The sequence below is a fragment of the Myotis myotis genome, unplaced genomic scaffold (genome assembly GCF_014108235.1).
Source record: "Myotis myotis isolate mMyoMyo1 unplaced genomic scaffold, mMyoMyo1.p scaffold_m19_p_2, whole genome shotgun sequence".
NCBI lineage: Eukaryota > Metazoa > Chordata > Mammalia > Chiroptera > Vespertilionidae > Myotis > Myotis myotis.
Genome location: NW_023416324.1, coordinates 56,611,570 through 56,626,750, shown reverse-complemented (window position 1 = coordinate 56,626,750; position 15,181 = coordinate 56,611,570). Strand labels below are relative to the sequence as shown.

Below are 15,181 nucleotides of genomic sequence, written 5' to 3'. Positions count from 1 at the left end.
TCCTGCATTGTCTCACTATCATTCATGTGGTTTTTATTTTCCTTGCTTTCTGGTCTTCTGCCGCCATGAATATAAATGCAAGAAGCAAAATAAGGGAATATCTAATCAAGGTAATAACAATAACTACTGTTGCTGCTGCTGCTACAGCAACACTATTATTTAAGATTTATCGATGTACCTTTGGGCCCAAAGATTCCTCCACTATCACTAAAGCAATTAACCCTCTGCCTTGCTCCCAGGCAAGGACAGAAAAATACAATAGTTATTTTTATTCTATATTAAAAGTGGAAAGAAAGAAAAGAAGGGTATGTGTAAGAGTTGGTGGTTGGAGCAAAGAGTTCAAAGATGGTGGGTAAAATAAAGGAGCTAGAAAGTATTATTGTTAGAATTTGCCTCAGGATTATTTTCCCAGGTCAGGTTTCTGTCTCTCTGATTTAATTTCACCTGGAGAGACACCCAGCTTTTTGTCAGCAAAGGTCTGCTGAAAGAATAAATTAAATGAACAAGTAAATTAAAGCATACATAATTTTTAAATTTTATTCATTGATACAGTATTATTAATGTTCACAATGATTTTCTTCCTTATATTCAGCCCTCTCTAACACTTTCCTAACCTAAATTCTTAGAAAGAGTTGGTGATTTTTGTAATGTTCCATTTCACCATTTATTTCTCTTCTAATCCAGAGTCACTTTAGTTATCAAACGGCTGTATAAAATACTAATTTGAATTATTAATTTTTCATGATATGATTTAATGAAGCTCATGTTTCATTTTATTAGAAAATTCTCCTAGTCTTTAATATTAACTTATTACAACCTACTGTATTCTAATCTTGTTCAAGCCTGTCTCAAATACTAAAGAGTTTCTTATTCATTGATTTTTATATCTCTAGGAAATGTATAAAACATCTCTTTTCTTTTTGGTTTTTACAGTTTACATTATTTAACTTAGGATCAAATTTATTTCCAGTAATTTTTCCTTCTAAATGATGTACTATAGAATGTTTTCCCTTTTATAAGTAATCAAAAATAATCTCATCCATATACATTCACAACAGAATACCTGCTATTCTAACAGAAAATATAATTGAACATTTTCATATTTCAATTTCCTACACATGTCCTCTCTTTTCATTTTCTAGAAGTACTGCTATTTAAAGCCCTAGGTATTGTGAACAGTTAAATCACAGAGATGGTTATTCTAGTATCTAAAACACTGCCTAGCACATGGTAGGTCCTCAATAAATATTTGTCAAATAAATAAACATATACTTACTTGTGGAGCACCAAATTGGATGTGAAAGCTCCCTACTAGAGCACCCATTATTCATTTAATAACTAATTTAAAAGTGCTTTTGATTATCTTGTTGACAAAATTATTGGCTGGCAGCATCAACATTTAATAGTCACAGCAACAATAATTATATATATATATATATATATATATATATATATATATATCTTATCTAATAAAAGAGAAACATGGTAATTGGTGTACGACCGCTACCCTTCCCATTGGCTAATCAGGGCAATATGCAAATTAACTGCCAGAAAAGATGGCGGCTGGCAGCCAGGCAGCTTGAAACTAACATGAGGCTTGCTTGCTTTAGTGACGGAGGATTCCAACGTTCCCTGCCTGCTGCTGCAGGCCTCTGAGCTGCAACTCTAAGCAACTATGTAACAAATATAGAAGCTAAACAAAACCCAGAAACCTGCTTTAGTCCGCCGGGCTTCAGCCAGCAGGATCACAACATTGTAAGCAAAGGCCAGAAACCTACTTTCAGCAGCAGAGGCCTAAGAGCTGGAGCCAAGCCTCAAAGCTAAAGCTGGCCCAGAATAAAAAAGAAAAAACAAAAAAAGGAGCAGTTGGGAGCTTCAGTCACCCCAAGCCTGAAAACAGCCCTCAGCCCCTCACCCAGACTGGCCAGGCACCCCAGTGGGGACCCCCACCCTGAAGGATGTGTGACCAGCTGCAAACAGCCATCATCCCCTCACCCAGGCTGGCCAGGCACCCCAGTGGGGACCCCCACCCTGAAGGATGTGTGACCAGCTGCAAACAGCCCTCAGCCCCTCACCCAGGCTGGCCAGGCACCCCAGTGGGGACCCCCACCCTGATCCAGGACACCCTTCAGGGAAAACCAGCCAGCACCCACCCATGCACCAGGCCTCTACCCTATGTAGTAAAAGGGTAATATGCCTCCCAGCACCGCCGCAAGGGCTCCTGGCACCGGGATCAGCGTGACAAGGGGCAGCGCCCAAACCCCCTGATCGCCCTGCGGCTCTGTGTGTGACAGGGGGTGGGGCCACAACCTCCCTATCCACCCTGCTCTGTTCGTGACAGGCGGAGGTGCCCCAACCCCCTGATCAGCCCTGCTCTGTGCCTGATAGGGGGGAGCTCCCCAACCCCCTGATCGGCCCTGCTCTGTGTGTGACGGGGTAGAGCCACAACCTCCCCATCGGCCCTGCCCTGAGTGTGACAGTGGCGGCGCCCCAACCCCCCTGATGGGCCCTGCTCTGTGAGTGACAGGGGGCAGTGCCCCAACCCCCTGATTGGCCCTGCTCTGTGCGTGACAGGGGGTGGCGCCTCAACCTCCCCATCGACCCTGACTTGAGTGTGACAGGGGATGGTGCCCCAACCCCCCAATCGGCCCTACCCTGAGTGTGACTGAGGGTGGCATCACAAGCTCCCGATCTTCCCTGCTCTGTGCATGACAGGGGGTGGCACCCCAACTCCCCAATCGGCCCTGCTCTGAGCCCGACCAGGGGCTGCACATAGGGATTGGGCCTGCCCTTTGCCACCTGGGAGCAGGCCTAAGACAGCAGGTCGTTATCTCCCGAGGGGTTCCAGACTGCGAGAGGGCACAGGCCGGGCTGAGGGACCCCCCCTCCCCACCGAGTGCACAAATTTTTGTGCACCGGGCCTCTAGTATATATATAAAAGCCTAAGCAACCGTCTGACCGTTCGACTGGTAGCTATGACACGCAACAACCACCAGGGGGGTAGACGCTAAACACAGGAGCTGCTGAGCTGCAGTGACTTGGCAGCAGCGGTTCTCAGGTGATGCACCCAGAACCAGAGAAGAGGGATCCCGATTCCAGGGTGTGTCACCTGAGAACCGCCCTCTCACAATCTGGGACCCCTCAGGGGATGTCGGAGAACCGGTTTTGACCCAGTCCCTGCAGGCCAGGCCAAGAGACCCTACCAGTGCACGAATCCATGCACTGGGCCTCTAGTAATAGTATAATAACTGAATCATATGGTACTTTCTAGGTCAGGTACTATTCAAATTACGTATATTAACTCATTTAGTCCTCACAACAACCCAGTGAGGCAGGTACTATTACTATACCTATTTTACAAATGAGGAGACTGAGGCACAGAATGGTTACAGTCATGTTGCCAGGAAGTGGAAGAAATGGGACTTGAACCCAAACTCTTTTTTAAAAAAAAAAAAAAAATGTTTTTACTGATTTCAGAGAGAGGAAGGGAGAGGGAGGGACAGAAACATTGATGAGAGAGAAACGTTGATTGGCTGCCTTCTGCATATCCCCTACTGGGGATCAAGCCTGAAACCCAGATATGTGCCCTGACAGGGAATTGGACCTCCTGGGGCATGGGATGATGCTCAATCAACTGAGCCACACTGGCTGGAAGAACCCAGACTCTTAACTACTACATTATATTGCCTCTCCATGAGCTAATATCTTAACTCTTAGAATGGGTATGTTTTTTACTCCAAATAAATTATAAGTTCTTTGAGGAAAGAACCTTATATTTAAATCCCTGCAAATATGACTCCAAGAGTAGTGTCTTATACATAAATCTCATTTTTTTTTGCTCATTTTAAGTGGATTCCAATAATGTATAAATAAATACCTTATAAGTTATTATAATCATAAATTATTAGTATATTTAAGTTTGAATAACATGTGAAAGATGAGTGGATGACATTTTCACTTCTGGTGAGATAGTGAAGTAACTTCAAGTGAAAAGGTCCAAGAAAGTTTTCTGAAGCTATGGGCTCCCTCTGTTCCTTTCCACTGCAACCAACCCTTCCTAATAGAGGAGAAAAATAGAAAACATCTAAACTAACACAGATAACTATTTCTAATTGAGATGGTGGGTGGCAACAATAACAATAGACTTTTTGAGGATTTTTAGATTTTGTTGAGCATTTACTATGTGCCAATGGCTGTGTTATGAGATTTTAGGAAGGTCAAATTATTATTATTTTGGTTATTACTTTAAAGTACTATCCTTATAATAAGTTCACAGATATACAAAATTGCCTGAGAGTGACTCCAGGTCACAACAAAGAGGTGATGGGGCTGGGACCCTGTCCTTTGTCTTCCCTTGAGTTACTGTAGTATTCTAAAGGGAAGGCTCAATTGAGACCATGCACTAAAAGCTAAAATAAATTGTCTTACATAACCTGTCTCTGCCTCCTTCACCATCACACCACAGCCACACTACAGTCTGAATTGTATCTGGGGATTCAATAGCAGGAGAAGTGAGAAGAGCCACCTCCCTCTCCGCATAAAGCCACAGCTGTATCCACTCCTCTGTGGCAGCATCCTTATTCCCAGGAGAGAGGACAGACGGAATGACAAATTTACACGAGTTTTTAAAGGTAATATTTGCACACAGAACAGACACATTTCTCCTATTAGATAAAAGTCCCCTCTAAATATAGATAAATGGCACTGATATACCAGGTAAAATTGGGTGTGATTATAAATGCCTTGCAAAGCAAACATAAATGGAATGCATTTTATATACCTCCTGTAAGGATAAGACTAAGCAAATAAAGTTAAAACCAGTAATGCAAATAAATTTTAGGCATATCAATATCTTGAATTGTTCTTCAAATGTTTGGGAGACTAATAAAAACCCTGAAACTCATTTAGCGACAAGATTTTTATATCCAGGAGGGTATAAACTTGATCCACATGTTTCTGTTTTATTTACACTTGAATCATTCAAGTAATGTTTTGTAAGTGCTGTCTCAATGTCTACAACCTCTTTGGGCATTTTTGTAAGTCTTTCTCCGTAAAAACAGGAAGTCATGCTTTTCCAAGATTAAATGAATTTAAATACCAAAATATTCTAGACCACCATGCATATTAGGAGCAACAGATTTTGGGGTAAATTCTCAACCTAGGACTGTCTTGTTTTAATAGATTGGCCTTTGCTGAAGCCACTCTTACACCATATACCTCCATGAAGGGGAATAATATACTCAAATGAGTTTAATTCCAAAAGCCCATCCGTACCTCAATAAATTTATTAAGTCACACTGTAAACCTATGTGCAATAAAGTCTATACTTCATATTTAGATACTGTGTGAACAGTGGACTTCTGGGAGATTGTCCTGAGCAAGAATCTGCAGGAAATAGACTCTGAAAAAGAGATCTCATGTAGAAAGTTCTCTGGGGAGTGTGAAGCAGTGAGGGGGGCAGGATTTGGCAGAGAGAGAAGCAAAACTGCAATGCAGGTGCAAAAAAGGCCCCAGCAAGCTCTGAAGCATGGAGAGGACCCTCTGAAATGTCCCAAACGAGGCAAGGGGGTACGTTCTCTGTATCCCCATATCCACCTGTTACTGCACACGGAGTGACCAAAGAGAAGAGAGCGCACCCATGGGGAAGGCAGCTCCCCCTGGTGGAGGGCACTTTGTCCAAGAGCAAGACTCACCCAAAAGGGTGTCTGGGTGGGGCACCACAGTGTCCACTCAATAGGCCTGTTGGGGTTTTCTGAGCATTAATCCTCTGTGAATATAAAACCTACCATTAGCAATACCAAATGAGCCATAGGTTCACTGAGTCAGCTGGTAGAGACTTGAGGTAAGCAAACCTGTTTTATAGAAAACAATCAACACTTTCTATAGAGATTGTATTTATGACAATGAACGAGCAGTATTTGTAGATCTTTACTCAAAGGAATTTTCTCCTTTTGTCTCCTGACAGGATCCCCTCAAAGATAAAACACCAATAAAAAAATAAATACATTTGTGAGGAGAAATGTGTGCATGTACAGAGAAAAGCAGTGCTAAAGATGATGGGACAAAAATAACTTAGAATAAGTCATATAACCTAGTCTAATACTTCTCATTCGATACTGGATTCCTAGTTTATTCATTCAACAAACGTTGGGTGTTTTTTTTCTTGTTTTATTTTAAATATATTTTATTGATTTTTTACAGAGAGGAAGGGAGAGGGTTAGAGAAGTAGAAACTTCGATGAGAGAGAAACATCGAACAGCTGCCTCCTGCACACTCCCTACTGGGGATATGCCCGCAACCAAGGTACATGCCCTTGCCCAGAATCGAACCTGGGACCCTTCAGTCTGCAGGCCGACGCTCTATCCACTGAGCCAAACCAGTCAGAGCAACAAACATTGGTTTATGGCCTACTGTTTGTAGAAACCAGAATACAAACCACTAATGCAGAACCTAGCCACCAAGGACCGAGACTAACAGAGGGAATTCACATGTAAACAAATACTTGTAATCTATATATATAAAAGCCTAATATGCTAAGTGTCCAACCATTTGACCATTCGACTGGTCGCTATGACGTGCACTGACCATCAGGGGGCAGACACTCCAACCGGTAGGTTAGCTTGCTGCTGGGATCCAGCTGACCGGGACTGGGTGAGACAGGCTGGACACACTCTGGAGCCCTCCCGTGGTCCCTCCCAGGCTGGCCACCCTTGCACGGTCCCTCCCCAGTCTCTAAAATAATCCTTCTAATTAATTTCCTTTCAGTGTGCACAAATCCCTGCACCGGGCCTCTAGTATTATCATGATAGAATAATATGATCATAGTTAATCCATGAAATTCCTCTGGGTGCTGGCAAAATTCCTAGATTCCAGCACCAAATTCAAACAGTTGAATGTTCAGGATTCTCCAGAACTCCATTTCCAGCTAATACTCCTGGGGACCTCGGAACCCATTTGCCCGTCTCTGACCTTTCCAGTGTGAATTCCAACTGGAAGTAGGAGAAGTGTCCCCGAGGCTGACCAACTAAGTCCTGACCTCATCGGCGAGTGGCTCCCAAGTGGAGATGAGTACTGTCAAGGACTGAGTGAGCCCTCCTTTACACGAGATTCATGTAACAAATCCTCACTGACCCCAAGGATGTGCCGAGCATTGGTCCAGGAACTGAGGATATAGCAATAAACAAGGTCCCTCCCCTCAAGGAGCTTCCAACCCTATAGGCAGAAGTCAAAGAAAGGTAGCCTATGTTATCAGAAACTGCTAAGTGCTATGAGAGACATAAAGCAGAGGAAGGGAAGAGAGGAGAGAGAGGGTACACTTTAAGATAGCCTAGCTAGAGCAGATGGCATTTAAGAGAGGAGTAAGGAAGAGGACACCAAAGCTCAGGGACAGGAATGTGCTCCCAAATGGCCTAGAGCTAGTCCTCTGCCAGTGACTGTCATTGGCCTCATGCCACTTACTCCATGCCCCACCCAAACACAAAAGCAGCCTGAATTCCCATCATGTAAACTATGCTAATATAGTTCTAAAATAGACTTTTTCTTCTTGATATGTATTTTGAGTTCTAAGGGTCTAGGTTGTTTAAGAATTTTCTAGAATAGAACCCAAATGGCATCATCAGTCCTTTATCCAGACAACATCATGGCTGCTTCCAAATTCCAAGCATGGGAGCACATGCCACTTCCAAAGGAAACCCACTGAAACAAGGTATGACAGTACTGCCTCTAAAATCAGCAGCAGTCGAAGAATAAATCAAAAAGACATACTTTCCAAGTTCTGACATAAAAGTACGAAAGAATCCATTTTGTTTTTAACTTCAGAATGAAATCCATTAGCAGTCCTTTCTTTGGGGACATTTAGATCCAATGGTGGGTTGATTGGTCAATTAATTTTTTTAACTGGGTAAATAACTTGTACATGTACATGTTATGTATGTGCATATGTATACATTTTCACATTGGCTTTATACTTAAATGTGTACATCAATTCATCATCTCTTTTGATGTAGTGGCAAATGCACAGACACTACACAGATTTCCATGACACAGTTCTTAAATACGAAAATGAGGGCCTGCCTTTCAAAGAAAACAATCTTCACTCTGAGTCAAGATGTGCTATGACGTTGCTTGGCTCCATCATTTGCCATTACCCCTCTCAGACCTGGTCATTATGTGGCCAATGCCTTTAGTAATTCAGTCAAAGTTCAATTAACCGCCCAAGTCTTTGATTTGTATTGACAAACATCTTAGTGACCAAATGTTTGACTACATTGACTAGAAATACTAACATAAACTCTTGGAAAAATCATATTCAAACTCTACATATGCAGGAGAACATATTTCTTAGGTAAACTCACCTACAAGAGAAACCATTTGGTTCTTCATACACTTTATACCTCTTTACCCAATTCAAAATGACCCTTTATCCCAGAAAAGAAGGTAAAAGAAGTTTAATAGTGTCAGAAGTCTATAGTTGCTAACTTAGGGAACAGATGAAAAACTACCATTTGGTTTCAGTATTTGCTTTATTAACTGCTACCTACAAAACTCAGAATCCACATTCTGGTCAATCATTTGCAATCTCTTGACATTCGTACTACTTAGGTTACAGTCAGCCAGTCAACAAGTATTTATTGCTCTACCAAACTGGTGAAATAAACATAGCAATAATAATAAATTCCTTTTAGAGTTATATATTCTAGAAACAAAACTTTTAAAAGAATCATTACCTGTATAAAAACAGAAACAAAGAATATTAAGGAAATGTTACTTGATAGCAGTAGTAAATGTCTTTTTCCCCTCACTTAAGAAACATTGAAAAATGTCTTCAAGAGTTATTTATTAGGGAAAATGATTCACCTAGTATGCACACAACACAATTTTATCATTACCATTTGACTCTGAAAGATTTTTGTATCAACGTATTACTAAATGGAATTATCAGCTAATAAATGCTTATTGTGCTTTCCTGTATTTTTCAGTTGGGATTATAATTAAGATAATTCATATGTGTTAACCATGTTTAAAATTATAAAACCCAGATATTATAAAAATTAAAAAGTCATTAACAATTTATATTTTAAACTAATATTATGATTGTACTACTGATCTCAATCCTGACAAAACACACACATATATTTTTCCCTTAGGAAAAGTGACACATTAAATTAAAAAGAAAAACACCACAGGGGATTTTTAGGGCACATAATGGTGGAAATAGGTTAAAATATATTTTTCAAAAGCCACACAATGTAAAATATTAACAGAAAACCCTAATGTAAACTAGAGACTTAAATCAATACAATGTATTCAGTACTGACTCATCAATGGTAACAAGTGTATGTCACCAATGCAAGATGTTAATAATAAGGATGACTGGGGGTTAGAAGGTAAATGTGAACTCTTTCCACTTATTTTACAGTAAACCTAAAACTAATCAAGAAAAATAAAGCCTTTTCAAGAGAGAGAGAGAGAGAGAGAGAGAGAATTCAAACAAACATCATGACCGTCTTGCCTTTGTATTGGTTAAACTCAGTCATCAAAATTAATAAAGTATCCCCTTTGTCATCAGTTACAAATTTAAATCATTTTAAAAATCATGCCACTATTGATATGTTTTGATGCAAGAAGTCCTATTAAACAAGGATTCTATCACCTACATTGCTCCTCTTGGTGTGTGTACCTGTACCTTCAGTCCAGTTTCCAGCTTGAAAGTGTCAGTGAACAGAGGTGGAGGAGTGTGTAGAGATATTCATTCAAATTACAAATCCCACAATTCCTACTTATCCATTAAGACAGAAGGCAGTGTTGTAAATTAGAGCACTGGCCTAGAAGGTATCATTATAGTACATGTATGGGAATCTGGTTTCAGAGGTATTTGTAAAACTTAAGAAGCTTTTAAAATACAGGGTGGGGAATGATGGCTCAGTCATTAACAGCTATGCAACTCCTCCTAGGCATTTAAAGAAAAAAATAAAGAGAAATGTTTCAACTGAGAGATATTCATGTTGGGTGTTATTTTGGCATTCCCAAGCCTGAGTTTTTGTTAGGGTTCGATTTAGAGCTGCCTGAATGGCCTTAACCTAATGCCCAAAGCACTTATATCCAAAACCACTAAATGTATAAGCCCTTTAGCCTGAGCTTGCCAGGAAGACCCAAATCTGCACAAGAGAAACGAGGAATGCAAAGAATGCTTGAAATACAATATCAATCCACCAAGCAGTTTCTGTGGTATACCTACTGGGCATCTAACACAGAAATAACTTCCATAATACAAAGCATTTTAGAAGTATTGATACCTTGGTGTCACAGGTGTGTCAATAATTCATAGTTAAATACAATGTTGACCTCAGAAAATGTTTCATGAAAATTGTTTCCACTAGGAAATATATTCAAAATACGAGTTAAATAGTAATATCCATGTTAATAGTGAAGGAAACCAAGAATTCAGGAAAAGACATGAGAGAAGAACATAAATTCAAACTATCCATGGCAAAAATGAAATTTGCTACCTTCCATAGTCTTACAATAGTTAACCTATCACTCCGCTTTATCAAAATCAGAGCCAGAACTAAGCATAATTTTAAAGGTGACACAGAACAAATAAAAACTAAAATATCAATGATTACCTCAGGTGTCCATATTATCTGTCTCTCTCTGAGTTCACTATTTCACTTTTTAAGGTTTTCTCCAGAATTAGGACCTTACTTTAAAAAAAAAAAAAAAGTCTTTAAATATTTTTAACTACCTCTTTTCTCACCTTCTTGGTATTCCCTTTCCAACCCCCAAATCAATTTCAGTTCTACTCAAACTCACTTTTTATTTTGAAAAGCACACTGTATTTCAAAATTAAGGGGAAAAAAGCATTATTCTAAGGAAATTTCCTTGGTCAAATAGCATAAATTAAGCTCTTCAGGAATGAACACTGCAGTGATTCCAAGGGTTGACAGAACTGTTCTCTGCTGCTAAGATTCAAGTAACTATACCATGACCATGAGCACAGATCAGATCCCTGCTTGGGTTCCCTTAAGGCCTCCGAAATTGACAACAAGCAGGCCTCAAAATTTTGACTTACCACTGACAGACCCAGTTTAGCCTCACCTTGGCTGGTTTCCTAGGACAGATTCAGGAACATCATAAAAAAAAAATACTATTCAACAGGCTAAATTCAAATTATGAGAAAATAATGTGAATAGAAATAAAAAATATTCAAAAAGTTGAAATCCTTCTGTAAAACAAAGTTAGGTGTCACAGGATCTGTCTGTGTCAGCAGCTCTCACAAACTTTTCTGTGCATCAGGGATTGTTTATTAAACAACACTGGCAACAGTTCTTGGGCAATGGACCTGCTGGAGCCTTAGGAAAACTGCATGAGTAACAAACACCTTCATACTACCATGCAAGGTATGACCATGCCCTTTGTGTTATGTCTACCTTTGTCTTATCCTTTGCCTCACCTCTACCTGTATATCACCTGTATCACTGTCTCTGGATACTAGCCTATTTCCCCGCTGGTACAGAAAAACGAATGTAAACAATCTTTGCTGCCATCAGTAGCTACGTACAGGTGGATTTTTTTCTTTCATGGCATGTAACTCTTCCTCTCGTAAAAGAAAATGTTGAAGGACATTAAGGTCGCACTTATCAAACATATTTATGTTTTCTTCTACTTGCAAAATAATATAAATGACTTATATGTGTTGCCCACTCCTTAATCTTAGCCTTCATTTCTAAAAACATCAAGCTGTTAAACACAGCTTTTGGCTAATTTTTTTTTTTTTAAAGAATGAATGCTAAGGGAGGAATCCCTAGCTCTCCTGCCAATCATATCTCTCCCTGCACTACTGGCTTTATGAACTAGTGATTTCTTCACCTGATCTATGCTTATAGTTCACCTGAACTATCCAACTATCTCAACTCATCACCACTACTGGCAAGCTGAGAGCTGGTCATTGCATGTTTAGAAGAACCCAGTAGCTAATATGCCTTTTCTATAAATTAAAATTCTGTGTGATTTCCCACCAAGACTTACTAGAGTCCACTCCAGTATTGTATTTTATAGTTGGTCATTTTTTTCACATTTTAGAAACTAATCATATTCAGTACATTAAAACTGCGTTACTTCTGTTCAAATGACTTTATACTGCCCTGCAAGTATACACTTAGAATTACTTAACAAGACATTGCTTTCAACTCAGGACTTGTGGGGAACTGAGCACGTGTTTCATAAACAGCTCCATTCACAGCCAGCGCCGAGTGCTGACATACGTTTTAAGTAGGCACAAACCCCAGCATTTAAAAGACTGAATAGCGCTACCCACCAAGACTAATAATTTTGCAAAAGGCAGCAAATCTTGTTTTGAACATGGAAAAACAGAAGAGAGCAAAACTTGTCAAAAGGTTCAGCTTCGGCTCTTACCAGAAACGGGCTCCAGCAGATGCAGGAGACACACATGATGGCCAGCAGCTGGATGATCATTTCAAAATGATGAGACCTGCCTTGTCTGTGCTGCTGACTTTTAAATTTCACTCTTAAAAGTGTAACTCCTGTGATGGCGTTGCACAAGAATGAAACCCCAAGGGCTAAGAGCCCCAGAAAAGAAAAAAGGAGAAGGTAAAACCTATCTTCCCAGTCTTGGATATGTTCTGTTTTGTAGAAACACCAGGTCCTCGATGCTTGAATTTGATAGTCTCGATGCCCAAGGATGGGCAGCAAAGCTATGAAAACGGCAAACAAGCACACCCCGCTCAGCATCACTTTCACGTGCTTGGATGTGATTTTTGTGGAATGAAATATTGGCTTGGTGACTCCGATACATCGCTCAATGGCCATCACACTGCCCAGAAAAAGCGGGCACAGGCCAGAAAATACCATGGAGATACCAAAAATACTGCACAGGATGTTTGATTGGTCAAAGCGGATCCAGTCTTTATCAGAAGCATAAACAAACACTGCTATCGTTCCGTTGACGAGGTGGCCGAAGAAGTCTGTGATCACCAGGCCACTAGCCAAGAGCAGAAACGATGCCTTGGACTTCTGTCTAAACCTCTGATAGGCCTTCATGAGTATAGCAATGGCAAGGCTGTTGGATAAGATCCCCACCGTCATGAAGATTATTGAAAAAAAGACAGAAAGCCTGTTTTCCGTCTGGCAAGTTGTATTTGAAAGGAGCCCAGCTGCAGGAGACACTGGCTGTTTGGAATTGTTCATGGACATTGTTGTGGAGATAAACGCGGGCTGCTCAAGTCATCTCCCTCTGAGAAGAGTGCAGGCTTGTAGTCCCGGCATCTGTAGCATAAAGACAGAGGAATGATCGCCCTGCAGAACTGCTCCTCCGACATTTAAGTCCGAAGGGCCCCAATCTTGGGGTAGGAATCAGATGCATCTGACCTATCATAAGCGAGGTTGCGTCATCCTGAAGGTCTGGGGTCCCATGTTTTCATTTTCAAGGAAAAGAAGCTGCCGAAAGTGAGCTCCCTTGATTAACCTCTTTATGGGTTTGCAAAGTCACTAACAAGATGAGGTTTAAACCCAATCAAGTGGTAAAAGGCCTAAGAGTCTATGCAAATAGCTAGATGACCTTTTAAAGTTTCTGCTTTTTTTGCCCAAATGGGCTTTGTCCCCAAACTGCAGATTATTCCTTAGATAACCTACCTGTTTGTCAGGTAGACAAAACAAGCTTCTCCAAACCTTGGGAGGAGGCAGCAAGGTCACTGGTGTTACATGGGGCTTTCCTCAGTATGTTCTAAAACTATTTGATTGAGATCAAATAACAGCTCACCACACGCATCAGCGAGCCAAGGAAGGCAGAGCAGTGAGTCTCTAGGAAGGCTTTCTGGTCCAGCTACCACCTGTGCAGAAATCCTAGGAAGGGAGGCGAGTTGTGCTATGAGCACATCTGCCCAGATGATGTTGATTAAGCTACAGCTGAAGAGTAGCAACATCCAATGCGATTTATTGTCGCTCTCTGCTCATTGACTTGAGGCCTGAGTCACAGACCCCCGATACCCACCCACGACCAGACCCACCCCGCCCCAGGGTAGTCCGATTGGCCTTTCGCGAGCAGCTTTCCCGGAGGCTGAGAATGCTGGAACCAGCCTTCCCGGGGACCCGCCCGAGTGGTCTGCCCAGGCTGCCCGCGGACGGCCGCCTCCTTCAAATCTTACTCACCGCCCGCCTTTCTCACATTACCACCCCGCCGCCCCCATGTGTCTGTTTGCAACATCCTTCCCAAACCTCCTAACTGCAGAAACTTTTTGCAATTGCTCAAATACCGGCGGGCCGGTTTTCCTCCTATTCCCGGGAGGCGCCAAAGGCCGGGTTTCCTCCCACCCCGAGGGGCTAGGGGCACCAAAGGCCCGCGCTGGCCGGGGTGCCGGACTCAGTGCCGGGGGCAGGGAAACACAGGCGCGAAGGGGACCTCTTTCTTGCCCTTTTCCCTCTTCTGAGATCTTGTCTACCTAGTCCTCAAGCCGCAGCTGAGAATTGGGACAGATCGGCCCGAGCACCTTTCTCTCTAGGGGTCTCCCCACCTTGGGCATCTGGTCCAAACTTGTTGCCACGCGCAGGCTGAGGTGCCCTCCTGGGCGCCCGGGCGTGGGGTGGCTAAACCTCAGTCGCGCTGAGCATCCGGATGCCAACGCTTGGGAATCCAGGGGCTGGAGGGTGGTTACCTTGCATCCCGGTCGCCGGCAGGGCTCACGGCGGAGCAGAAGAGCGCACCGCTCCGTGCGCCATCGCGCGCCCGCCGCCCTTCGCCACGGGTTCCCGGGCGCAGCACTGCGCTCCCGCTCGCTCCCGGCTCGGGCTCGGGCTCGGGCTAAGTCTCCCTGCTGGCCCCGCCGTCCGCTCCCCCTGGGCGGAACCTGCCGGTGGTGCTCGTTTCCTGGGATCCTCAGCACCTAGCGGCGCTCGCAGCCTGGGAGGGATGGAGGAAGAGGGTGACCTCCGCCCCTTTCTCTTCTCTCTCCTCTCCGCCCCTTTTCCGTGAGCCCAGAGACCGACTAAGAGAGACGGAGATGAGGGCATCGCGCTCGGGTGCTCTGCCCCCCACCACCACCACTCCCGCAGCATCAGAGCTGCTCTCTCGTTGCCTGACCGCTTGGCGAAAAGTTTAGTTACAAACTCATTTTCAAGCTCCAGGCGCCATCGCTAAGGCTGCAAACTAGGAATCGGGAGAGGTGAA

The 15,181-nt window shown here is 42.6% G+C and overlaps 1 protein-coding gene across 2 annotated transcripts in view; it reads right to left on the bottom strand.

Moving 5' to 3' along the window:
* PTGFR (prostaglandin F receptor) overlaps nt 1-14,976 on the bottom strand; it is a 42,643-nt gene extending 27,667 nt beyond the window's left edge. Inside the window, exons 1-2 of one of the 2 annotated variants that reach the window (XM_036351379.1) lie at nt 14,670-14,976; nt 12,415-13,284 (exon numbers count right to left, since the gene is read on the bottom strand). In XM_036351379.1, the coding sequence (XP_036207272.1) occupies nt 12,415-13,212 (798 nt within the window). In that variant the 5' untranslated portion in view covers nt 13,213-13,284; nt 14,670-14,976. The other variant, XM_036351380.1, reaches the window with a different exon arrangement.
* Between the last annotated feature and the right edge of the window lie 205 nt (nt 14,977-15,181).